This window comes from Oncorhynchus mykiss, chromosome 5 (assembly GCF_057628025.1).
Source record: "Oncorhynchus mykiss isolate SJ-2025 chromosome 5, ASM5762802v1, whole genome shotgun sequence".
NCBI classification, from domain to species: domain Eukaryota; kingdom Metazoa; phylum Chordata; class Actinopteri; order Salmoniformes; family Salmonidae; genus Oncorhynchus; species Oncorhynchus mykiss.
In genome coordinates this window covers 18,460,856-18,488,475 of record NC_143026.1, presented here as the reverse complement: position 1 = coordinate 18,488,475, position 27,620 = coordinate 18,460,856, and the positions used below count along the sequence as shown (strand labels likewise).

Here is a 27,620-nt window from a genome sequence, read left to right as displayed (position 1 = left end):
TATATTCACACTGATAGCTGAGCTGTATGATAAAACCACCTGTCCAACATAAAACCAGCCTGTTCGTGTTATCTGATCCTGACAGCAGAGGGCAGCAATGCAAAGCGAGGCAGACTGACCCTGAGTGTACTGCAGAATCCTCTCCAGCAGAACAGGGTACTTAGTGATCCTCTGGGTCACCAACAAGATGCATTCTGGGATCTCTCTCCTCCGGACCAAATAGTTATTACTTTGTTGCTATAGAAACACAAAATCAATCATTAGTCACAAGTGGAATATACAATATAACGACTTCTCAAGGTATCCTATATCGAGACATAACTTGTAGAGACAGATAACTCCTCAATACAACTTCTCAAGGTATCCTATATCGAGACATAACTTGTAGAGACAGATAACTCCTCAATACAACTTCTCAATCGTGCGACTTGAGTAGTCTTCTAAGCAGACAAGCCAAACGTACCTTGATGAAGGTCTGAAATCGTTTGTTGTGCTGCTGTAACTCTTTGAAGAAGGTGACTGCCTCAGTGTGATGACTGCAGAACTCTCCATACACCTGTTTCATCCTCTCTGCACTGTCTTCAGAAAACTGCACCAGAAATGGGAAGTTATTAGGTCAATCTAGATCCAACGTACTCAATCAGTCAAATAGAACATTAACACCACAGTCATGTTTCTTGAGGTTGAATTACTGAATTACAGGAGAGAGTGAATGGGCATTGGCAATGTTTCAAACAAAAAAAAACAATATCTGTATTTACCCAGGTTTTGTGGAGGTACTGATTCATTGTAATTCAGACTCAGCATGTATTTCTAGGGGTCATGAGGTCATTCTGTCTGCACAGATTCCATATGACTGTATGGAAACAGCTGCCACTAGTTTTTGTGTTACAAAGGACTTTATTTTAACAGCGCACCTGTTGCAACAGGATGTCGCCGATGCGTACTATGACGTAGTTCCTGTCCCCATGTGGCTTGGCGGAGCTGTGGCGGCGTTCCCTCATGGCGTTGAAGAGGTTGTGGTGGAGGAGGAGGAGTTCATCCAGACAAGGAAAGACACGGTCCACGGCACCCGCATCCAACTGAACCTCCTCCCTCATCCCTCGCCGAAACACCTCAGCCATGATCCTCAGTGTCTGGAGGTGGTGCATCTCTGTCTGCATCAACTCTGAGAGGACACACACAGTCAGTGGAGGCTGCTGAGGGGAGGAAGGCTCATAATAATGGCTGGAACGGAGCGAATGAAATGGCATCAAACACAAGGAAAACATGTGTTTGATGTATTTGATACCATTCCATTCATTCCGCTCCAGCCATTATCATGAGCCCGTCCTCCACAATAAATATGCCACCAACCTCCTGTGCACACAGTGCATGTTTGAGATCGACTAGATTGTAGTCTGCCAGCACATAATCACTGATCTTCAAATCATCTTGCATCCCAACTAACTGCTCATTATGTGATCAATATTAGCAATACCTTGCCTTTCTCAAACTGATCCCCTCAAACATGCTGGCACATACGCACATACACACAGTCCAATTATCCACCTTTCCAAGATGACAAAGGTTTCTGTAGACCAACCGATCCACTGGACATGCCATAACAACAAACCATAAACTTTCCTGTGCTATGCCCCTTAACATTTCAGCACTCATTACTCATTTATAACTCACTAACTGTATTACAAAACAGCTGGTTTCATTACATATGAACGCAGTGTTTTCTCACCATAGATAACATCCTGTCTCTTGACCACCCGTTTGTCCTGCTTCTTACAGAACGTGTGTTCCACTGTCAGACTCCAAGACTCAGCCTCGTAGTCCAGAGCATCAGCATCCAGGTCACCATGGAGACTAGCGTCCACACAGTCTACTTGGGGAGTGGAAGGACAAACTGTAAGAAAGACATGAATCATAGGTCTCTTTCTAACACCTGTTCATCATCATTCCTCTGCATTTCCAATGGAAAATGGTTTGACACAAAATGGACAGCATTGACGGTCTGTGTTGTCCCTTCTGGGTTCCCATCCCTGCAGTACCTTCTCCGACGGAGGAGTCAGTGGACGTGGACGACTCGGTGGTCTGCAGAAGCTCCTCTGATTGGCCAGGACACCACCTGCTGTCAGACTCCGCCTCTGGACTCTCACTAAGCCTGCCGGGACAGTGACAATGTGTCAATAACATACAGTAAGTATCATCCCAAAAAATCATAATCACAATCTTACTGTAATATACTGAGAGTGAGAGATAGATAGTTAGGGAGAGTAGGAGACAGAGAGAGAGAGAGCAACGGGCACCCTGCCTGTGACCAAAGAGGCATGTATCACACGCTCAGCATGCTCTGCTCAAACCTAAACCACACAAATAACAACACTGGACATTATGGAACACAAAGCTTTCACTATCTTGTGCTGGAATAGACAAGGTCTGAGGTCATCTGCTTTTGGACGAAAGAGAAGGAACCCAGGGGGTATGCTCAGGGGGTATGCTAATTTGGTATAGAGCAGACATACCCCACTCTATTAAATTAGTTAAAACAGGAACATTTTACATCTGGCTATAAATTAATAAGGAAATTATCTCAACAGAGAAAAATGTCCTCATGTGTGCTACCTAGATCCCCCCCCCAATAGAATCCCCACACTTTAATGAAGATGGCTTCTCCATCCTAGAGGGAGAGGTTAATCATGTCTAGGCCCAGGGACACGTACTAGTCTGAGAACCTGACATTCTCAGCACACGGGGACAAACACCAACCTGGAGATGACAGCATTCCCTCCCAAATATGGCCCCCTAGACACAACTATGACAAAACAACCAACAAAAATTGGGCACAACTCTTGTCTCTACATAGTCAATGGTAGGTAGGCTTCAGGGGGACTCCTATAGTAGGTACACCTCCAGCTCATCCCCTGGCAGTTTGTACTATAGATTTCTTTATCACAGACCTCAACCCGAGTCTCTCAGAGCGTTCACAGTCATCCCACTAACACCCCTATCAGATCACAGAAAAATCATAGCCTACTTGAACAAAGAAATAATCATGAGGCCTCAAAGCTGAACAAACTGCATACTATTAAGAAACGCTGTAGATTGGAGGAAAGAAGTGTAGAAACGTACCAAAAAACAATTAGGCAGCAACTTATTCAATCCCTTTTAGACAACTTCCTGGGCAAAACATTTCACTGCAATAGTGAAGTTGTAAACTTGGCAGTAGAAAGCCTAAACTGTATATTATTTGACCTTTCAGCTTCGCTATCAAATCTAAAAACGTCAAGCAGACAACCTAAGAAAATGAACAACATTGACAAATGGTTTGATGAAGAAGGCAAAACCCCATGAAAGAAACTGATAAGCACATCCAACCAAAAACACAGAAAACCTGAAACTATGCCTTCACTATGGTGAAACACTAAAACAATACAGAAATACAATAAGAAAAAAGAAGGAACAGCATGTCAGAAGTCTGCTTAATTGAAGAATCCATAGAATCTAACCACTTTTGGGAAAATTGGAACACACTAAACCAACAACAACACGAAGCGCTACCTATTCTAAAAAGAGACGTATGGCTAAACCACTTCTCTAATCTTTTTGGCTCAATAACAAAGAACAAACAGAAAAAAACATATACAAGATCAACTACAAATCTTAGAATCAGCTATTAATTATTACCAGATCCCACTGGATTCTCCAATTACATTGAATGAACTACAGGTCAAAATGCAAATCCTCCAACACAAAAAGGCCTGTGGTGTTGATAGTATCCTGAATAAAATTATAACATCATCAACAGCAGACTCCAAAATGTCCTAAGTGAAAACAATGTCATGAGCAAATATCAAATTGTCTTCTTTCCAAAATACCGTAGGACAGACCACGTATACACCCTGCACACCCTTATTGACAAACAAACAAAACAAAAGCAAAACAAAAGCAAAGTCTTCTCATGCTTTGTTAATTTCAAAAAAGCTTTTGACTCAATTTGACTCAATTTTGCATGATGGTCTGCTATACAAAGTGATGGAAAGCGGTGTAGGGGAAAAAAACATATGACATTATAAAATCAATGTACACAAAAAACAAGAGTGAAGTTAATATTGGCAATAAACACTCACATTTCTTTACTCAGAGATGCAGCTTGAAACCCACCCTCTTCAACATATGAACTCAGCAAAAAAATAAATGTCCCTTTTTCAGGACCCTGTCTTTCAAAGATAATTCGTAAAACTCTAAATAACTTCACAGATCTTCATTGTAAAGGGTTCAAACACTGTTTCCCATGCTTGTTCAATGAACCATAAACATTTAATGAACATGCACCTGTGGAACCGCCGTTAAGACACTAACAGCTTACAGACGGTAGGCAATTAAGGTCACAGTTATGAAAACTTAGGACACTAAAGAGGCATTTCTACTGACTCAGGGTCCCTGCTCATCTGCGTGAACATGCCTTAGGCATGCTGCAAGGAGACATGAGGACTGCAGATGTGGCCAGGGCAATAAATTGCAATATCCGTACTGTGAGATGCCTAAGACAGCGCTACAGGGAGACAGGGCGGACAGCTGATCGTCCTCGCAGTGGCAGACCACGTGTAACAACACCTGAACAGGATCGGTAGATCCGAACATCACACCTGCAGGACAGGTACAGAATGGCAACAGCAACTGCCCGAGTTACACCAGGAACGCACAATCCCTCCATCAGTGCTCAGACTGTCTGCAATAGGCTGAGAGAAATGTATTTTGTAAAAGTATTCTGAGCCTTTACTCAGTACTTTGTTGAAGCACCTTTGGCAGCGATTAAAGCCTCAAGTCTTCTTGGGTATGACGCTACAAGCTTGGCACACCTGTATTTGGGGAGTTTCTCCCATTCTTCTCTGCAGATCCTCTCAAGCTCTGTCAGGTTGGATGGTGAACGTTATTTTCAAGTCTCTCTAGAGATGTTCGATCGGGTTCAAGTCCGGGCTCTGGCTGGGCCACTCAAGGACATTCAGACTTGTCCCGAATCCACTCCTGCGTTGTCTTGGCTGTGTGCTTAGGGTCGTTGTCCTGTTGGAAGGTGAACCTTCACCCCAGTCTGAGGTCCTGAGTGCTCTGGAGCATGTTTTCATCAAGGATCGCTCTGTACTTTGCTCTGTTCATTTTTCCCTCAATCCTGACTAGTCTCCCAGTCCCTGCCGCTGAAAAACATCCCCGCAGCATGATGCTGCGCTTCATTGTAGGGATGGTGCCAGGTTTCATCCAGAAGTGATGCTTGGCATTCAGGCCAAAGATTTCAATCTCGGTTTCATCAGACCAGAGAATCTTGTTTCTCATGGTCAGAGAGTCTTTAGGTGTCTTTTGGCAAACTCCAATTGGACTGTCATGTGCCTTTTATAGTGGAGTGGCTCAATGTCCAATCAAATGAATTTACCACAGGTGAACTCCAATAAAGTTGTAGAAACATCTCAAAGATGATCTATGGAAACAGAATGCGCCTAAGCTCAATTTAAAGTTTCATAGCAAAGGGTTTGAATAAGGTATTTCTGTTGTTTTTTTAAAATATATTTGCAAAAAAAATTAAAACCTGTTTTCACTTTGTTATTGTGGGGTACGGAATGAGATTGCTGAGGATTTTAAACATATATATATTTTAGAATAAGGCTGTAACGTAACAAAATGTGAAAAAAGTCAAGGGGTCTGAATACTTTCCAACGGCACTGTGCCCACTGCCCACAAAATGAGGTGGAAACTGAGCTGTACTTCCTAAGCTCCTGTCAAATGTATAACCACATTAGAGATACATCAGGGCATAACATTTACGTTTTGGTCCACCTGCCATTGTGGCTGGTAGATCAAAAATCTACCAGCCACTCAGATATTTTCCCAGCCAAAATATTTTTTGCCGCTAAAATTACACCAACAAAACACAAAAAAACAGATGAACATGCTTTGTGATGTATCTAGAACAATAAATGTGTTACTAGTAAAAAGTAACTAATGTGGTATATTGTTTAGTCTTTTAACCAAAATACACTATACAGTGCCTTGCAGAAGTATTCATCCTCCTTGGCGTTTTTCCTATTCTGTTGCATTAAAACCTGTCAATTGAATGGATTTTTAATTGGATTTCATGTACTTGACATACACAATATAGTTCAAACTGGTCAAGTGAAAAAAATAACTTATTTCAAAGAATTCTAAAAAATTCAAACGGAAAAGGGGTGCGTGCATATGTATTCACACCCTTTGCTATGAAGCCCCTAAATAAGATCTGGTGCAACCAATTACCTTAAGAAGTCACATAATTAGTTAAATAAACTCCACATGTGTGCAATCTAAGTGTCACATGATCTCAGTATATATACACCTGTCCTGAAAGGACCTAGAGTCTGCAACACCGCTAAACAAGAGGCACCACCAAGTAGGCGGCACCATGAAGACCAAAGAGCTCTCTAAACAGATCAGGGACAAAGTTGTGAAGTACAGATCAGGGTTGGGTTATAAAAAAATATCAGAAACTTTGAACATCCCACGGAGCACCATTAAATCCATTATTTAAAAAAAACTGAAAGAATATGGCACCACAACAAACCTGACAAGAGAGGGCCGCCCACCAAAACTCACCAGGCAAGGGTGGCATTAATCAGAGAGGCAACAAAGAGACCAAAGATAACCCTGAAGGAGCTGCAAAGCTCCACAGCGGAGATTGGAGTATCTGTCCATAAGACTACTTTAGCTGTACACTCCACATAGCTGGGTTTACGGAAGAGTGGCCAGAAAAAAAGCCATTGCTGAAAGAAAAAAATAAGCAAATACGTTTGGTGTTCACCAAAAGTAATGTGGGAGACTCCCCAAACATATGGAAGAAAGGGTACTCTGGTCAGATGAGACTAAAATTGAGCTTTTTGGCCATCAAGGAAAATGCTATATCTGGCGCAAACCCAACACCTCCCATCACCCCAAGAACATCATCCCCACAGTGAAGCATGATGGTGGCAGCATCATGCTGTGGGGATGTTTTTCATCGGCAGGGACTGGGAAACTGGTCAGAATTGAAGGAATGATGGATGACCCTAAATACAGGGAAATTCTTGAGGGAAACCTGTTTCAGTCTTCCAGAGATTTGAGACTGGGACGGAGGTTCACCTTCCAGCAGGACAATGACCCTAAGCATACTGCTAAAGCAACACTCGAGTGGTCTGTGGTATGACTTAAAGATTGCTGTACACCAGCGGAACACATCCAACTTGAGGGAGCTGGAGCAGTTTTGCCTTGAGGAATGGGCAAATATGCCAGTGGCTAGATGTGCCATGCTTATAGAGACATACACCAAGAGACTTGCAGCTGTAATTGCTGCAAAAGGTGGCTCTACAAAGTATTGGCTTTTTGGGGGTGTGAATAGTTATGCACGCTCAAGTTCTGTTTTTTGTCTTATTTATTGTTTGTCTCACAAAAAAAACATATTTTGCATCTTCAAAGTCGTAGGCATATTGGGTAAATCAAATGATACAAAACCCCTAAAAAATAATTTTAATTCCAGGGTGTAAGGCAACAAAATAGGAAAAATGTTAAGAGGGATATGGACACCCCTTCAAATTAGTGGATTCAGCTATTTCAGCCACACATGTTTCTGACAGCTGTAAAAAATCGAGCACACAACCATGCAATCTCCATAGGTAATATTGGCAGTAGAATGGCCTTACTGAAGAGCTCATTGACTTTCAGTGTGGCATAGGATGCCACCTCTCTAACAAGTCAGTGTGCCAAATTTCTTCCCTGCTAGAGCTGCCCCGGTCAACTGTAAGTGCTGTTATTGTGAAGTGGAAACGTCAAGGAGCAACAACGGCTCAGCCGAGAAGTGGTAGGCCACACAAGCTCACAGAACTGGACGGACGAGTGCTGAAGCGCGTAAAAATTGTCTGTCCTTGGTTTCAACACTCACTACCAAGTTCCAAACTGTCTCCGGAAGCAACGTCAGCACAATAACTGTTCCTTGGGAGCTTCATGAAATGGGTTTCCATGGCAAAGCAGCCGCAGACAAGCCTAAGATCACCATGCGCAATGCCAAGCGTTGGCTGGAGTGGTGTAAAGCTCACTGCCGTTGGACTCTGGAGTAGTGGAAGCGCATTCTCTGGAGTGATGAATCACGCTTCATCATCTGGCAGTCCGACAGACAAATCTGGGATTGGCGGATTCCAGGACAACGCTACCTACCTTTGTGGCAACAGTTTGGGGAAGGCCCTTTCCTGTTTCAGCATGACAATGCCCCCGTGCACAAAGCAAGGTCCATACAGAAATGGTTTGTCGAGATCGGTGTGGAAGTGCTTGACTGGCCTGCACAGAGCCCTGACCTCAACCTCATCGAACACCTTTGGGATGAATTGGAACGCCGACGGAGAGCCAGGCCTAATCGCCCAACATCTGTGCCCGAACACACTAATGCTCACTAGTCCCTGCAGCAATGTTCCAACATCTAGTGGAAAGCCTTCCCAGAAGACTGGAGGCTGTTATAGCAGAAATGGGGGGACCAACTCCATATTAATGCCCATGATTTTGGAATGATTTTGAATGTGTCAACATACTTTTGGTAATGTAGTGTATCACAGATGAGACAAACATGTTCACCTCCCCCTTTAAGGGCAGGAGGTTACCGTGGTAGCATGACTAAAGTCATGTTTGTGCCTGTGAGATTGAGTCTGCCTAGTAGCATCATTGTTTTCTCTTCAAACATTGAAAAACAACCTAGCTTGTGAACAAAACAATGTAAATAGCCAAGAAACACAAGAACAAAGTCTCACTTTCCTTTCAAGTAAATTAGACCAACTGTTATGCCTGTGCACGGCGCTACTAAAAATTAATCTTTAACAGCTCCTCAGGTACGCACAGCCCCCAGCCAGGCAGTGTTGCAGTGCGAGGTGAAATAGGCTATATAGGATTCATAGTTCTTTGACTCTTTAATTTACCAGCTACGAAGCAAAACGGGCGAAAATACTTTGAAAACAGCTACTGCAGTATTTATTTTCCTATGAATGTGATCATACTTAACTATTTTTATTCACAAAATTGTGAGTGAAATGCTCGCACTGTGGAGCCCTGACCACCCGCCAACGTGGCTGGTGAAATAGACATCTTACACGCTAATGCCAAAATCTACCCGCATGTGGCAGGTGGCAGGTGGCAGGTGGCAGGTGGTGGGTGTTCCTTTTAGGTCCTGGATACATATTTCCCACAGATCACACAGACCCAGAAATCAAACATCGATAAACTCCCATTTCTGTTAGGCGAAATACTGCAGTGTGCAATCACAACAGCACAAACAACACTGTAAATAACAACAATATTGATCCCTGCTATTCATACTACAACTATTTGCACATTGCTAAAACTTGAAGTGTCTTTATCTTTTTGAAACCTTTTTGAATGCAATATTTACTGTTAAAAATATTTCACTTCCTTTGGCAATGTAAACATGTTTCCCATGCCAATATATCCCTTTTGAATTGAATTTAATTTAGAGAGACATATGTAACGGATGTGAAACAGCTAGCTTAGTTAGCGGTGTGCGCTAAATAGCGTTTCAATTGGTGACGTCACTTGCTCTGAGACCTTGAAGTAGTGGTTCCCCTTGCTCTGCAAGGGCTGCGGCTTTTGTGGAGCGATGGGTAACGATGCCAATGTAACAGTATAATTTTACACCGTCCCCTCGCCCATACCCGGGCGCGAACCAGGGACCTTCTGCACACATCAACAACTGACACCCACGAAGCATCGTTACCCATCGCTCCACAAAAGCCGCGGCCCTTGCAGAGCAAGGGGAACCACTACTTCAAGGTCTCAGAGCAAGTGACGTCACCAATTGAAACGCTATTTAGCGCACACCGCTAACTAAGCTAGCCGTTTCACATCCGTTACACATACATTGAGTGAGGGAAAGAGAGAGTTACAGAGAGAGAGAGAGAGAGAGAGAGAGAGAGAGAGAGAGAGAGAGATAGGGAGGAGAGAGGGGTGGACAGAGAGAGAGAGAAAGAGAGAGAGAGAGAGAGAGAGAGGGAGGAGAGAGGGGTGGACAGAGAGAGAGAGAGAGAGAGAGAGAGAGAGAACCATAGAAAACATTAAAGGAGGAAATCCTATTATCTATTGGGAGAAAAGCTGCAAAATATGTAGCTGAAACACCCGTAGGGACAGCCAGTATAATGACAAACCAGAATAATAACATGGTCTTGTTAATTGTTATTACTAATTGAGTATTATTATTTGTTCTATTATTATCTATCTGCGTCATCAATGATTTGATATGTGTCTATATGTTTGCTTTGGCAATGTATGTATGTGTATAAAGCCTTTTGAATTTTTTTGAGAGAGCGAGACAGAGCGAGAAAGAGAGATGCTGAGCTGACCTGTCTGTGGCAGAAGGGACGCTCCTGGAGAGAGGGTTGGGGAGGGAGGCTGTTTCCCTCTTGTCCCTCTGGCTCATCATAGGTAGAGAGGCTGAGGTGGATATCGGACATGGAGAGGGACTGTCTCGCACTGTGAAGTCTGGACGAGGGAGGAGAGGAGAGGAGAGGAGAGGAGAGGAGAGGAGAGGAGAGGAGAGGAGAGGAGAGGAGAAGAGAGGAAAGGAAAGGAAATGAAAGGAAAGGAAAGGAAAGGAAAGGAAAGGAAAGGAGAAGAGAGAGGAATGTTGTTGTTTCAGGATTCCTTCCTCTGAGTGCTTCACAGGATGACAACATCAAGCCATGACATCAATGACCTTTGGACTGTGTGATGTAAAACTCACTCTGCGGGAGGGATGCTGTTCGGTTCTTCACCATAGTAACTGCATACTTATCGTGAAGTTTCTGTAGTTTTAATACAAAGATTTACAAAAAGGAGTCTAGTAGGACACCAGAGAATTAAACATTCCAAATAGATCTCTTCGTTCAACAAAGAGAGATGAGTAGAAGATGTGTCACTGGACTAGTTTACCATTAACACACCCCAATGTTTATGTGTGTGGTTGTGGGGCAGAGGTTCACACACACACACACATACACACATAGGCTGGAACTCACCTTTAGACACGGGGGAGCAGAGTCCTTACAACCCTTATGGACCATGACTGTACAACCTGAGGGAGAGAGGGATATTTACATATATAGAGATATCAACCACCAGGATGGAAATAGAATAACTACATGAATGAATGAATTGGAATTCTGATACCTTCCCCTAAAATGTGGATCTTTGCAATTATAAACTACTTGGTATCTATGTTGAATGCAAAGAAAGCCTATGGATACATATACACTTTATTTATCTTGAGATATGTCTTGCTACATTTCCAATAAATATATCTGATCTTTTTTGATTCTCTGTGACAGAGTTGCAGATCACTGAGATATCTTGTATGTTTCTAGCATTGCGGAACACATTGATTGATTTGACTGATACATGACTAATGAGTAAACGGTGACTGCTGATTACTTACAGGAGCAGTGCAGAAGGTCCTTGCCAGTAGCAGGTTTGTCACAGACCAGACAGACGGTGGGACCAGCACAGGAACCCGTGGAGAAACGATGTCCATTCTGCTGTTTGTCCTTATCTGTCCCTTCCTTCTCTCTCTCCTTCTCCTTCCCCTTCTCTCTCTCCTTCTCCTTCCCCTTTCCCTTGGAGAACCAGGGTAGATTCCCAGGGGTGAACATCAGAGGCATGGATAGGCTAGTTAACACACACCCATATACTGTAACTACATCCAAACCCTTTCAGAAACAACCCGTCAAAGCATAGAAAATACTGACTGTAACTCTGTAACACCATAGGTTACACTCAGCTAGCCTTAAGCACTATAATCCAGGTTACTGATACTGTGGTCTGGCTAGCCTATAAGTAGTCACAAATAGCCACACGTACACTGACTCCAATTGAATCAGTTACATGTGAATGATCCAAGCCTTATTTCAGCACATTTTAAAGTCCACTGTGACGGAAATGGGGAGGGGGGGGGGGGGGGGTTTCCACATGCTGATCACCAACAAAGGGTTGATGATTGAAAGGAAATAACCTACAGTGTTTTAATGGTGTTTTGGGTCAATGTTATTTCCCCAAACATTTCCTGCTCTTTGTCATCATTTGAAGAACAGACCCTGAGGTGAATCCTAAGGAGAACGGTTGGGATGATAACAACAATAATATAATAATAATACATGCTATTTATATAGCACTTTTCAAGGATGCACATTCTCAAGATAATGGGCTTTTGTATCAGATAATTAAGTGATAATAGCAGCATGATAACTGACACTCAATGGTATCAGTTTCACAGCACTTTCTGGGTGTGTCATGAATGAATGAATTGGAATTCTGATACCTTCCCCTAAAATGTGGATCTTTGCAATTATAAACTACTTGGTATCTATGTTGAATGCAAAGAAAGCCTATGGATACATATACACTTTATTTATCTTGAGATATGTCTTGCTACATTTCCAATAAATATATCTGATCTTTTTTTAGTCTCTGTGACAGAGTTGCAGATCACTGAGATATCTTGTATGTTTATAGCATTGCGGAACACATTGATTGATTTGACTGATACAGCTGAGACTTGCAGCTGAAAAACGCCAAGGGGGATGAATACTTTTGCAAGGAACTGTATATAGTGTCTCACCTTGTTCTTGTTGCGAGTGGTGGACATCCTGCTCTTGAGGAAGCTGAAGGTACGAATCACTTTGTATTTCTCTGACTCCACCTTGGAGGGGATGTTGTACTTGTCCCACTCCTCCTCTTCAATTCTGTTCAGAAACAATTGGTTTAGCATCATAGCCATATAGGGTTAGAAATGTCAAATCCTCATCAAACATGACATATGTTGGGTTGTATGAACTGTATAAACTAGAGTCCTGTTTGCTGATCTATTTTTCTTTCTGCCTGGTGTTCTTTGCTGACCAACAGCAAATTCATTTGACGTATAGTCCTTACTAATAGTAGTAACGTGACTGTCATCCTTTTCATCAACAAGGAAAGTAAAAGGTAGAAAACACAGCACACAACTTATGAAAGCATACTAGTAATGCTACCAATACAATCAATACAAATACTTTTGATAATACTAATAATAGTGATAATACTACTACTACTAATAATAATACTAATAATATTAATAACACTAGTACTACTAATAATAATACTAATAATACTAATAATACTAGTAAACATGGTATTTGGTTAGTAGGTCAATCGGTGAGTGACTGTCATACCAGGCTGGATCAAGTATACAGCTAGAACACATGCAATACAAAGCCATAGATGTTTACTACAGAATCAATACAAAAATAAGCCAGCCAATAGAATCTTCTGTGTGATTCCAGATAATGGGAGGATAGGCCACGTATACCTGAGAGGTCACAGTTCAATGAAAGATCAATGTGAGTTAAGAATGGGTTACACAGTAGTAGTTAGAGACACGTGCAGCACACGTGCACGAATCAAACATGGTTCATTCATTTACATCAACAACATACAAGTGTAATCTCTGAAAGTTAATGGTGATGCCATGCTAGGCAGAGTGCATTGTGGGCACAAATGTAGAGGTTAGATATCAGGATGCACACAGGGGACCTCTAGAGTTAAAAGGGTTGGCATGAAGAGGTTACACTGGGGCTGGAGCTAGGGGGCTAGAGGGCTGGCTTCCAGATCAAGGGAGTTACTGTAGGGTTCATGTCTAGAGTACCCTTATCCAGATCAGGGAAGTTACTGTAGGGTTAATGTCTAGAGTACCTTCATCCAGATCAGGGAAGTTACTGTAGGGTTAATGTCTAGAGTACCTTCATCCAGATCAGGGAAGTTACTGTAGGGTTAATGTCTAGAGTACCTTCATCCAGATCAGGGAAGTTACTGTAGGGTTAATGTCTAGAGTACCTTCATCCAGATCAGGGAAGTTACTGTAGGGTTAATGTCTAGAGGGCCAGCATCCAGATCAGGGGAGTTACTATAGCATTAATGTCTAGAGGGCCAGCATCCAGATCAGGGAAGTTACTGTAGGGTTAATGTCTAGAGTACCTTCATCCAGATCAGGGAAGTTACTGTAGGGTTAATGTCTAGAGGGCCAGCATCCAGATCAGGGAAGTTACTGTAGGGTTAATGTCTAGAGGGCCAGCATCCAGATCAGGGGAGTTACTGTAGAGTTAGAGGCTATTGGGCTATCTTCCCAGTGGAAAGGAAGGGCCAGGGCTGCCAGCCCAGAAGGGGGCGATGCCCACGTACTCTTTGAGGAACTCTGAGAGGGTGAGGTGTTGAATGGACTCTGCCAGCTCAACGCTGCCCTCGTCGTCTGCAGACTGGGCACGCTTACGAAACCTTAACTCCCTAGGGACACATTACACACACACATTACACACACAGCTCTGATACATACAGTACATAAACACACACACGCACACGCACAAGCACACTCACACACACACAGCTCTGACATACACTAACACACACACAGGTCTGGTACACACTGACATACTCTAGAGGGAACTATAGAGCTTTGACTGACTATGTGTTCAGGACATTTCAACAGATGAATGGAGGAAGAGGACAAAGGCAGTTGGCATGGTTCCTGGAAGCATCTCATCCCAATGAAGGACATAGTGAGCAGGAAGTAAAGAGGCTCCCTTTTCCTAGTCTGTCTCTCTTGTGTTGGAGCTATTCAATGAAAGGATACTATACAGTAAATCTTTTTACACTCACTGTGTCACAAAGTTACAGAGCATTAGCCTGACTTCATCTGAGGACAGGCCCTGTATTTTAAAATTGCTTTGGACAAAATGTTCATTGACAAATAAACATTTTCTGAGCACAATGAGCTTACAATTTAGTCTACAACCACACTTTGGGTACTGATAAAGGGTGGCTTAAAGGTTTTGTAATATATAGCCATCAACCTCACCACCTGTGAAACAGGGTTAAAACAACGCTGCAAGCCTTGGCATGGTAACAGACAAGCCTGGAGTTAAACAAACAAAACACGGTCTTGATATAAAGAGAACCAGGAAGTCCACAACAGCGAGAGAGCCCTTGGTCACCCAGCAACCAACTAAGAAGTCATTGTGAGGGCTGGAGAGCCTGGGAATTAGGGGGAAACTGTACAAAACTGTAAGAATGTCAAACACACTTTAGACAGACACGTTAGATCAGTGGATACATACCTTTTTTCGAGAGGCTGCTCTGATAGACTGAATGTTCTCTGTTCTGTGGAGGACAAGACAGCTGAAACATGAACCTTCTGTGTGAAAGTAAACAGCGTGAGAAACATTATCTATGAAAACCAATCAACACAATCAAGTCTGATCAGATACAGATTTGCTGATCCCCCCCCTCAGCCCTGGGTGTCTTCAATGATGTCATCATGGAATGCTGCAATGCTGAGGTTGCACTGTGATTGGGCAGGGTAGCCAAGCCAGACAATGCACTTACCCAAGCCCACACCCTCACATATACACTGACATATGATACTTATGACTTATATATGATATTTTCACACTCACCACATATGCTGCTGCTACTGTCTATTATCTATCCTGCTAGATCAATTACCTGGTATCCCTGCACATCGACTGCTGCTACTGTCTATTATCTATCCTGCTAGATCAATTACCTGGTACCCCTGCACATCGACTGCTGCTACTGTCTATTATCTATCCTGCTAGATCAATTACCTGGTACCCCTGCACATCGACTGCTGCTACTGTCTATTATCTATCCTGCTAGATCAATTACCTGGTACCCCTGCACATCGACTGCTGCTACTGTCTATTATCTATCCTGCTAGATCAATTACCTGGTACCCCTGCACATCGACTGCTTGTTCTCCCTGCATGGGTTATTCCCCTTCATGGTTTTGAGTACTTTTTGAACTCTATTGATATTTTCTCTCCACACAGTCCGTCTTTCATTCTAGCTTGAGCGCAAACCCTCATACTGGCTTTCTACTTCCTGTATATAGCCATGTTATTTTCTACTCCCTGTATATAGCCATGTTAATTTCTACTCCCTGTATTTAGCCATGTTAATTTATACTCCCTGTATATAGCCATGTTATTTTCTACTTCCTGTATATAGCCATGTTATTTTCTATTTCCTGTATATAGCCATGTTAATTTCTACTTCCTGTATATAGCCATGTTAATTTCTACTTCCTGTATATAGCCATGTTAATTTCTACTTCATGTATATAGCCATGTTAATTTCTACTTCCTGTATATAGCCATGTTATTGTTACTCGTCATTGTGGTTCATTATTCACTTAGAATGTATTCCTTATTTTTTTATTTTACTAGTCAAGTCAGTTAAGAACAAATTCTTATTTACAATGACGGCCTACACCGTACCACTATTCACATTTTTCATTTTTTATGTTTCTCTCTGCAAAAGGACCCGTAAGTAAACATTTCACTGTTGTTTATGGAGCATGTGACAAATACAATTTTAGTAGATTTTTGACATACACATGTACCTGCACGGACACACACAGTAGCCACATGCCTGCCAGGCCTGGTGTTAGCACAGTGTGAGTTTTGGAAGCTAGGGGCTCTAAGGCAAGCTATATAGTCGTGGACAAAAGTTTTCAGAATGACGCAAATATTATAAAGTCCACAAAGTTTGCTGCTTCAGTGTCTTTAGATATTTTTGTCAGATGTTACTATGGAATACTGAAGCATAATTACAAGCATTTCATAAGTGTCAATGGCTTTTATTGACAATTACATGAAGTTGATGCAAAGAGTCAATATTTGCAGTGTTGACCATTCTTTTTCAAGACCTCTCCAATTCACCCTGGCATGCTGTCAATGAACTTCTGGGCCACATCCTGACTGATGGCAGCCCATTATTTTATAATCAATGCTTGGAGTTTGTCAGAATTTGTGGGTTTTTGTTTGTTCACCCGCCTCTTGAGGATTGACCACAAGTTATCAATGGAATTAAGGTCTAGGGAGTTTCCTGGCCATGGACAAAAATATTGATGTTTTGTTCCCCGAGCCACTTAGTTATCACTTTAGCCTTATGGCAAGGTGCTCCATCATGCTGGAAAAGGCATTGTTCGCCACCAAACTTTTCCTGGATGGTTGGGAGAAGTTGCTCTCGGAGGATGTGTTGGTATCATTCTTTATTCATGGCTGCCCTAAACAATCGGAAAGGGGATTCATCAGAGAAAATGACTTTACCCCAGTCCTCAGCAGTCCAATTCCTGTACCTTTTGCAGAATATCAGTCTGTCCCTGATGTTTTTCCTGGAGAAAAGTGGCTTCTTTGCTGCCCTTCTTGACACCAGGCCATCCTCCAAAAGTCTTTGCCTCACTGTGTGTGCAGATGCACTCACACCTGCCTGCTGCCATTTCTGAGCAAGCTCTGTACTGGTGCTGCCCCGATCCCGCAGCTGAATCAACTTTAGGAGACGGTCCTGACGCTTGCTGGACTTTTTTGGGCGCCCTGAAACCTTCTTCACAACAATTGAACCACTCTCCTTGAAGTTCTTGATGATCCGATAAATGGTTGATTTGGGTGCAATCTTACTGGCAGCATTATCCTTGCCTGTGAAGCCATTTTTGTGCAAGAAATGATGACGGGACGTGTTTCCTTGCAGGTAACCATGGTTGATAGAGGAAGAACAATGATTCCAAGCACCACCCTCCTTTTGAATCTTCCAGTCTGTTATTCGAACTCAATCAGCATGACAGAGTGATCTCCAGCCTTGTCAACACTCACACCTGTGTTAACGAGAGAATCATCGTCATGATGTCAGCGGGTCCTTTTGTGGCCGGGCTGAAATGCAGTGGAAATGTTATTTTGGGATTCAGTTCATTTGCATGGCAAAGAGGGACCTTGCAATTAACTGCAATTCATCTGATCACTCTTCATAACATTCTGGAGTATATGCTAATTGCCATCATACAAACTGAGGCAGCAGACTTTGTGAAAATTAAAATTTGTGTAATTCTCAAAACCTTTGGCCACGACTTACTAGCAGGGTGGAGCACAGACAGAGATTTAGACAGAGAGATGGGGCATCTACAGGGCAGAGTGGACACAGCACTCACTAGACCATCTACAGGGCAGAGTGGACACAGCACTCACTAGACCATCTACAGGGCAGAGTGGACACAGCACTCACTAGACCATCCACAGAGCAGAGTGGACATAGCACTCACTAGACCATCTACAGGGCAGAGTGTACATAGCACTCACTAGACCATCTACAGGGCAGAGTTGACATAGCACTCCCTAGACCATCCACAGGGCAGAGTGTACATAACACTCACTAGACCATCTACAGGGCAGAGCAGACATAGCACTCACTAGACCATCCACAGGGCAGAGTGTACATAACACTCACTAGACCATCTACAGGGCAGAGTGAACATAGCACTCACTAGACCATCCACAGGGCAGAGTGAACATAGCACTCACTAGACCACTCAGAGGAACAGAGGGAGGACTTGGATGTAATCAGAGCCATACATAGATAGATACAGTATTTACGGGTTTGGATGTGACTATACAGTAAATGTACCTTCACTATGGTATAGTCACTTTGGTTACATGTTAGTTACAATCAGTAGCCGACTATCTACTGAAGCTGCTTCAGTTAGTGACAACACAGAGAGCATGTTAACTCAGGTACGTAGAGCACATCACATTTTACATTTTAGTCATTCAGCAGACGCTCTTATCCAGAGCCACTTACAGTTAGGACATTCATCTTAAGATAGCTAGGTGGGACAACCACATATCACAGGCATAGTAAGTAAATTTTTCCTCAATAAAGTAGATATCAGCAAAGTCAGTGCTAGAAAGGGGGAAAAAAGTCAAGAGCGAGTGTTCGTTCACGAAAAGCAGGGGGGGGGGGGGGGCGAGGAGGAGTTGCGAGGGGTGTTGCTATTGGATTATTTAAGATACTCTTTGAAGAGGTAGGGTTTCAGATGTTTTCGGAAGATGGGCAGGGACTCCGCTGTCCTAGCTTTTGGGGGAAGCTGGTTCCACCATGGGGGTGCCAGGACAGAGAAGAGCTTGGACTGGGCTGAGTGGGAGCTGTCCTCCCGTAGGGGTGGGAGGGCCAAGAGACCAGAGGTCTGAGGAGTGCTCGGGATGGGGGGTAGGGTTTGAGCATAGCCTGAAGGTAGGGAGGGGCCTACTGCTTACTGTACTACTCAAACTCCCATGACAAACCAAACAAGTGAAAAGAGACTTAGCTCAAATAAGGTCAATCCAGGTCATATAAGCTACACAAGCAGTCTAATTCTGGTCTTTTGACCATAATTTGGCAAAAGTTCAGAATTGGGCTGCCTGTGTAAACACAGCCATGGAAGGACAGAACCAAAAATACAAAGACGAACAAGGACTATCAATATAATCAATATAATCAATATAATCAATATAATCAATATAATCAATATAATCATCAGAGAAAACACTGTCAACTGTATTCCAATCGAAGTAATAAAGTTCTCAGTAATGGTTTCTCAATGGGAGGTTATTAACTGTATAATAGGTCCCAGGGACACTAACCTGGGCTGAGGTCAGAGGTCGCAGGCGTGGCTAAGGTTTTGCGGGAGAAGCGGGGGGGCAGCAGGCTGATCTTGGGGGAGGAGTAGGAGTAGGAGCGGTGTCTGATCCCCTGGTTGCCCATATCCTGGAACAATACAATAATACAACACTCAGGTCATACATCTGCTGTATGTTAAAGCCCTGATACATCTGCTGTATGTTAAAGCCCTGATACATCTGCTGTATGTTAAAGCCCTGATACATCTGCTGTATAGCCGTTAAAGCCCTGATACATCTGCTGTATGTTAAAGCCCTGATACATCTGCTGTATGTTAAAGCCCTGATACATCTGTTGTATAGCCGTTAAAGCCCTGATACATCTGCTGTATAGCCGTTAAAGCCCTGATACATCTGCTGTATAGCCGTTAAAGCCCTGATACATCTGCTGCATAGCCGTTAAATCCCTGATAAATCTGCTGTATGTTAAAGCCCTGATACATCTGCTGTATAGCCGTTAAAGCCCTGATACATCTGCTGTATAGCCGTTAAATCCCTGATAAATCTGCTGTATGTTAAAGCCCTGATACATCTGCTGTATAGCCGTTAAATCCCTGATAAATCTGCTGTATGTTAAAGCCCTGATACATCTGCTGTATAGCCGTTAAAGCCCTGATACATCTGCTGCATAGCCGTTAAAGCCCTGATACATCTGCTGTATGTTAAAGCCCTGATACATCTGCTGTATAGCCGTTAAATCCCTGATACATCTGCTGTATGTTAAAGCCCTGATACATCTGTTGTATAGCCGTTAAAGCCCTGATACATCTGCTGCATAGCCGTTAAATCCCTGATACATCTGCTGTATGTTAAAGCCCTGATACATCTGTTGTATAGCTGTTAAAGCCCTGATACAATGTCCCTGATACATTTGTTGTACAATAGCCCTAATACTATACATCTGTTGTACATTGGCTCTAATACATCTGTTGTACATTGGCCCTAATACTATACATCTGTTGTACATTGGCTCTAATACATCTGTTGTACATTGGCACTAATACTATACATCTGTTGTACATTGGCACTAATACTATACATCTGTTGTACATTGGCTCTAATACTATACATCTGTTGTACATTGGCTCTAATACATCTGTTGTACATTGACACTAATACTATACATCTGTTGTACATTGGCACTAATACTATACATCTGTTGTACATTGGCACTAATACTATACATCTGTTGTACATTGGCACTAATACTATACATCTGTTGTACATTGGCACTAATACTGTACATCTGTTGTACATTGGCTCTAATACATATGTTGTAAATTGGCTCTAATACATCTGTTGTACATTGGCCCTAATACTATACATCTGTTGTACATTGGCTCTAATACATCTGTTGTACATTGGCCCTGATACATCTGTAGTACATTGGCTCTAATACATCTGTTGTACATTGGCTCTAATACATCTGTTGTACATTGGCACTAATACTATACATTTGTTGTACATTGGCCCTAATTCTGTACATCTGTTGTACATTGGCCCTAATACTATACATTTGTTGTACATTGGCTCTAATACATCTGTTGCACATTGGCTCTAATACATCTGTTGTACATTGGCTCTAATACTTCTGTTGTACATTGGCCCTGATACATCTGTAGTACATTGGCTCTAATACTATACATTTGTTGTACATTGGCTCTAATACATCTGTAGTACATTGGCTCTAATACATCTGTTGTACATTGGCTCTAATACATCTGTAGTACATTGGCTCTAATACATCTGTTGTACATTGGCCCTAATACTATACATTAGTTGTACATTGGCTCTAATACATCTGTTGTACATTGGCTCCAATACTGTACATCTGTTGTACATTGGCCCTAATACTATACATTTGTTGTACATTGGCTCTAATACATCTGTTGTACATTGGCTCTAATACATTTGTTGTACATTGGCTCTAATACATCTGTTGTACATTGGCTCTAATACATCTGTTGTACATTGGCTCTAATACATCTGTTGTACATTGGCCCTGATACATCTGTAGTACATTGGCCCTAATACTATACATCTGTTGTACATTCGCCCTAATACTATACATCTGTTGTACATTGGCACTGATACAATGTCCCTGATACATCTGTTGTACATTGGCCCTAATACTATACATCTGTTGTACATTGGCCCTAATACTATACATATGTTGTACATTGGCCCTGGTACATCTGTAGTACATTGGCCCTAATACTATACATCTGTTGTACATTGGCCCTGATACATCTGTAGTACATTGGCCCTAATACTATACATCTGTTGTACATTGGCTCTAATACATCTGTAGTACATTGGCTCTAATACATCTGTTGTACATTGGCTCTAATACATCTGTTGTACATTGGCACTGATACATCTGTAGTACATTGGCTCTAATACATCTGTAGTACATTGGCTCTAATACATCTGTTGTACATTGGCCCTGATACATTGGCCCTATTACATTTTCCCTGATACATTGGCCATAATACATTGGCCCTAATATAATATCTCTAATTCAATGTCCCTAATACATTGTCCCTAATACATTGTCCCCAATACAATATCCCTAATGCATTGGCCCTAATGCATTGGCCCTAATACAATGGCCCTAATACATTGGCCCTAATACATTGGCCCTAATACATTGGTAAGTCTCTGTGTGTGAAGGTTGAGGAGAAAGCTTCAGCCTGGCCCTAATACATTGGTAAGTCTCTGTGTGTGAGGGTTGAGGAGAAGGCTTCAGCCTGGCCCTAATACATTGGTAATTCTCTGTGTGTGAGGGTTGAGGAGAAAGCTTCAGCCTGGCCCTAATACATTGGTAAGTCTCTGTGTGTGAGGGTTGAGGAGAAGGCTTCAGCCTGGCCCTAATACATTGGTAATTCTCTGTGTGTGAGGGTTGAGGAGAAAGCTTCAGCCTGGCCCTAATACATTGGTAAGTCTCTGTGTGTGAGGGTTGAGGAGAAGGCTTCAGCCTGGCCCTAATACATTGGTAAGTCTCTGTGTGTGAGGGTTGAGGAGAAGGCTTCAGCCTGGTACCTTTGCGAGGGGGGGGTCGCCGTCTGAGGACGCGGAGTGTGTGCGTGTGCAGGTGAGGTCTGGGGAGGTGTCGTCCCCGCTGCTACGAGGGTCAGAGGTCAGGGGAGAGATGGGAGAGAGGGAAGACTTCACCAGGAACCCCTCCTCATCTCCCTCACTGTCCATCACTAGAGCTACCAGACTGGGGCTGTCAGGGAGAGAAAGAGGAGGAAACGTCCACAATAAGGCCCCTCCCATTATACTGCAGCCGCCTCCTATCCATACTCTAAGTGCTGAAACCAACAGCTGAAATATGAACATTTGTGTCATAAATGGTGCATGGGAAAAGTAGATCAATTGGCTACAGCAAAAACTGTATGGGTTCAAGACTACCTGAACACACCACAACATCCATATAGAGAAAGCATCACACCATAAGAACATACTGAATATATTTGGTCTGGTAAGAGCAAACAATACTACATGTAATCTTCTGTTAATTATAGCAGTACAATAATACACAACTGTGATACAGCACTTTTGGTTTCTTTCAGTCAACAATGCTGATGTGATATCTCAATGCCTTTGAATCACCTTTATCTTCTCTTGATCTAAAAATTAAACACAATGTCTTGAGTAACAGGAGGTCAGATGAATGGGCGGAGTTTGATACCTGAGGTCAGGGGATTCCAGAGGCGGGCTCCCTCTCTGATTGGTTAGGTAAGAGTGGGAGTTGCTGTTGAGTCGGGCGAGGGCTCGGTCAGCGGGGGAAGGTGAGGGAGCGGGGGAGTGAGAGACGGAGGGGGACTGTTGTTCCTCTAGTCCCAATGGAGGTAGAGGGGTGGAGGTGGCCTGGAGCAGGCACTCTGAGGCCACCGAGTCCCACACCCTGCTGACAGTCACAGAGCTGTCCCTCGTTATCCCAGCAACACTGACATTAGCCCTTAGGTCATCCACCTGAGCGAGAGAGAGAGAGAGAGAGAGAGAGAGAGAGAGAGAGAGAGAGAAGCAACATCAGAGTAAAATATCAAAAAAGTATCTACTCAAAGACCATATCATATATCAGGTTAGTATGCTGGTAAGGTGGTGTGGTGTACCTCATGATCAGGTTAGTATGATGGTAAGGAGGTGTACCTCATGATCAGGTTGGTATGATGATAAGGTGGTGTACCTCATGATCAGGTTAGTATGATGGTAAGGAGGTGTACCTCATGATCAGGTTAGTATGCTGGTAAGGTGGTGTACCTCATGATCAGGTTAGTATGATGGTAAGGAGGTGTACCTCATGATCAGGTTAGTATGCTGGTAAGGTGGTGTACCTCATGATCAGGTTAGTATGCTGGTAAGGTGGTGTACCTCATGATCAGGTTAGTATGATGGTAAGGTGGTGTACCCCATGATCAGGTTAGTATGATGGTAAGGTGGTGTACCACATGATCAGGTTAGTATGATGGTAAGGTGGTGTACCACATGATCAGGTTAGTATGATGGTAAGGTGGTGTGGTGTACCTCATGATCAGGTTAGTATGCTGGTAAGGTGGTGTACCTCATGATCAGGTTAGTATGATGGTAAGGTGGTGTACCACATGATCAGGTTAGTATGATGGTAAGGTGGTGTAGCACATGATCAGGTTAGTATGATGGTAAGGTGGTGTACCACATGATCAGGTTAGTATGATGGTAAGGTGGTGTACCACATGATCAGGTTAGTATGATGGTAAGGTGGTGTAGCACATGATCAGGTTAGTATGATGGTAAGGTGGTGTACCACATGATCAGGTTAGTATGATGGTAAGGTGGTGTACCACATGATCAGGTTAGTATGATGGTAAGGTGGTGTACCTCATGATCAGGTTAGTATAATGGTAAGGTGGTGTACCACATGATCAGGTTAGTATGATGGTAAGGTGGGGTACCTCATGATCAGGTTAGTATAATGGTAAGGTGGTGTACCTCATGATCAGGTTAGTATGATGGTTAGGTGGTGTACCACATGATCAGGTTGGTATGATGGTAAGGAGGTGTACCTCATGATCAGGTTAGTATAATGGTAAGGTGGTGTACCTCATGATCAGGTTAGTATAATGGTAAGGTGGTGTACCTCATGATCAGGTTAGTATGATGGTAAGGTGATGTACCACATGATCAGGTTAGTATGATGGTAAGGTGATGTACCACATGATCAGGTTAGTATGATGGTTAGGTGGTGTACCACATGATCAGGTTAGTATGATGGTTAGGTGATGTACCTCATGATCAGGTTAGTATGATGGTAAGGTGATGTACCACATGATCAGGTTAGTATGATGGTTAGGTGGTGTACCACATGATCAGGTTAGTATGATGGTAAGGTGATGTACCACATGATCAGGTTAGTATGATGGTTAGGTGGTGTACCTCATGATCAGGTTAGTATGATGGTTAGGTGGTGTACCACATGATCAGGTTGGTATGATGGTAAGGTGGTGTACCACATGATCAGGTTGGTATGATGGTAAGGAGGTGTACCCCATGATCAGGTTGGTATGATGGTAAGGAGGTGTACCACATGATCAGGTTGGTATGATGGTAAGGAGGTGTACCTCATGATCAGGTTGGTATGATGATAAGGAGGTGTACCACATGATCAGGTTAGTATGATGGTAAGGAGGTGTACCACATGATCAGGTTAGTATGATGGTAAGGAGGTGTACAACATGATCAGGTTGGTATGATGGTAAGGAGGTGTACCTCATGATCAGGTTGGTATGATGATAAGGAGGTGTACCTCATGATCAGGTTAGTATGATGGTAAGGAGGTGTACCTCATGATCAGGTTGGTATGATGATAAGGTGGTGTACCTCATGATCAGGTTAGTATGATGGTAAGGAGGTGTACCTCATGATCAGGTTAGTATGATGATAAGGTGGTGTACCACATGATCAGGTTAGTATAATGGTAAGGTGGTGTACCTCATGATCAGGTTAGTATGATGGTAAGGAGGTGTACCTCATGATCAGGTTAGTATGATGGTAAGGAGGTGTACCTCATGATCAGTTTAGTATAATGGTAAGGTGGTGTACCTCATGATCAGGTTAGTATGATGGTAAGGAGGTGTACCTCATGATCAGGTTAGTATAATGGTAAGGTGGTGTACCTCATGATCAGGTTAGTATGATGGTAAGGAGGTGTACCTCATGATCAGGTTAGTATGATGATAAGGTGGTGTACCTCATGATCAGGTTAGTATAATGGTAAGGTGGTGTACCTCATGATCAGGTTAGTATGATGGTAAGGAGGTGTACCTCATGATCAGGTTAGTATAATGGTAAGGTGGTGTACCTCATGATCAGGTTAGTATGATGGTAAGGAGGTGTACCTCATGATCAGGTTAGTATAATGATAAGGAGGTGTACCTCATGATCAGGTTAGTATGATGGTAAGGAGGTGTACCACATGATCAGGTTAGTATGATGGTAAGGAGGTGTACCTCATGATCAGGTTGGTATGATGGTAAGGAGGTGTACCTCATGATCAGGTTGGTATGATGGTAAGGTGGTGTACCTCATGATCAGGTTAGTATGATGATAAGGAGGTGTACCTCATGATCAGGTTGGTATGATGGTAAGGAGGTGTACCTCATGATCAGGTTGGTATGATGGTAAGGAGGTGTACCTCATGATCAGGTTAGTATGATGGTAAGGAGGTGTACCACATGATCAGGTTGGTATGATGGTAAGGTGGTGTACCTCATGATCAGGTTGGTATGATGGTAAGGAGGTGTACCTCATGATCAGGTTAGTATGATGGTAAGGTGATGTACCACATGATCAGGTTAGTATGATGGTAAGGTGGTGTACCTCATGATCAGGTTAGTATGATGGTAAGGAGGTGTACCTCATGATCAGGTTAGTATGATGGTAAGAAGGTGTACCTCATGATCAGGTTAGTATGATGGTAAGGAGGTGTACCTCATGATCAGGTTGGTATGATGGTAAGGAGGTGTACCTCATGATCAGGTTAGTATAATGGTAAGGAGGTGTACCTCATGATCAGGTTAGTATGATGGTAAGGAGGTGTACCTCATGATCAGGTTAGTATGATGGTAAGGAGGTGTACCTCCTGATCAGGTTGGTATGATGGTAAGGAGGTGTACCTCATGATCAGGTTAGTATGATGGTAAGGAGGTGTACCTCATGATCAGGTTGGTATGATGGTAAGGTGGTGTACCTCATGATCAGGTTGGTATGATGATAAGGAGGTGTACCTCATGATCAGGTTAGTATGATGGTAAGGAGGTGTACCTCATGATCAGGTTAGTATAATGGTAAGGAGGTGTACCTCATGATCAGGTTAGTATGATGGTAAGGAGGTGTACCTCATGATCAGGTTGGTATGATGGTAAGGTGGTGTACCACATGATCAGGTTGGTATGATGATAAGGAGGTGTACCACATGATCAGGTTAGTATGATGGTAAGGAGGTGTACCTCATGATCAGGTTAGTATGATGGTTAGGAGGTGTACCTCATGATCAGGTTAGTATAATGGTAAGGAGGTGTACCTCATGATCAGGTTAGTATGATGATAAGGTGGTGTACCTCATGATCAGGTTGGTAAGATGATAAGGAGGTGTACCACATGATCAGGTTAGTATAATGGTAAGGAGGTGTACCTCATGATCAGGTTGGTATGATGATAAGGTGGTGTACCTCATGATCAGGTTGGTATGATGGTAAGGAGGTGTACCTCATGATCAGGTTGGTATGATGATAAGGTGGTGTACCTCATGATCAGGTTGGTATGATGATAAGGAGGTGTACCTCTGTGTCAAGCTGACTCCTGCCATTGATGATGGAGGCTAATGTGTCTGCAGCAGCAGAGTGAGAGAACTGTCTCTGGGTTCCTCTGGGGTGGGTCGTCTTGGACTTTACTGGAGAAAACAACACAAGACAGCGGGTGAAATGAACTCTGCCCAAAAAATTACCAGCAAAATTTGTGCTAAGTAAGAACATTATGGTCAAAAATATACTGATTGAGGTTATCAAAACACAAACAGACTGATGA

At 42.9% G+C, this 27,620-nt stretch overlaps 1 protein-coding gene across 6 annotated transcripts in view; it reads right to left on the bottom strand.

Moving 5' to 3' along the window:
* The window catches only part of LOC110522814 (Rho guanine nucleotide exchange factor 28a), a 111,268-nt gene that overhangs the window by 35,386 nt on the left and 48,262 nt on the right, over positions 1 to 27,620 (bottom strand). Inside the window, exons 10-26 of one of the 6 annotated variants that reach the window (XM_090234068.1) lie at positions 27,377 to 27,486; positions 23,248 to 23,531; positions 22,596 to 22,782; positions 19,518 to 19,641; positions 17,974 to 18,057; positions 15,162 to 15,204; positions 14,230 to 14,331; positions 12,635 to 12,758; positions 11,456 to 11,633; positions 11,040 to 11,095; positions 10,766 to 10,826; positions 10,386 to 10,524; positions 2,043 to 2,155; positions 1,733 to 1,873; positions 918 to 1,168; positions 464 to 589; positions 120 to 237 (exon numbers count right to left, since the gene is read on the bottom strand). In XM_090234068.1, the coding sequence (XP_090090194.1) occupies positions 120 to 237; positions 464 to 589; positions 918 to 1,168; positions 1,733 to 1,873; positions 2,043 to 2,155; positions 10,386 to 10,524; positions 10,766 to 10,826; positions 11,040 to 11,095; positions 11,456 to 11,633; positions 12,635 to 12,758; positions 14,230 to 14,331; positions 15,162 to 15,204; positions 17,974 to 18,057; positions 19,518 to 19,641; positions 22,596 to 22,782; positions 23,248 to 23,531; positions 27,377 to 27,486 (2,241 nt within the window). Of the gene's footprint in view, positions 1 to 119; positions 238 to 463; positions 590 to 917; positions 1,169 to 1,732; positions 1,898 to 2,042; positions 2,156 to 10,385; positions 10,525 to 10,765; positions 10,827 to 11,039; positions 11,096 to 11,455; positions 11,634 to 12,634; positions 12,759 to 14,229; positions 14,332 to 15,161; positions 15,205 to 17,973; positions 18,058 to 19,517; positions 19,642 to 22,595; positions 22,783 to 23,247; positions 23,532 to 27,376; positions 27,487 to 27,620 lie in introns of all 6 variants that reach the window. The other 5 variants (XM_036976985.2, XM_036976986.2, XM_036976987.2 and 2 more) reach the window with 5 other exon arrangements.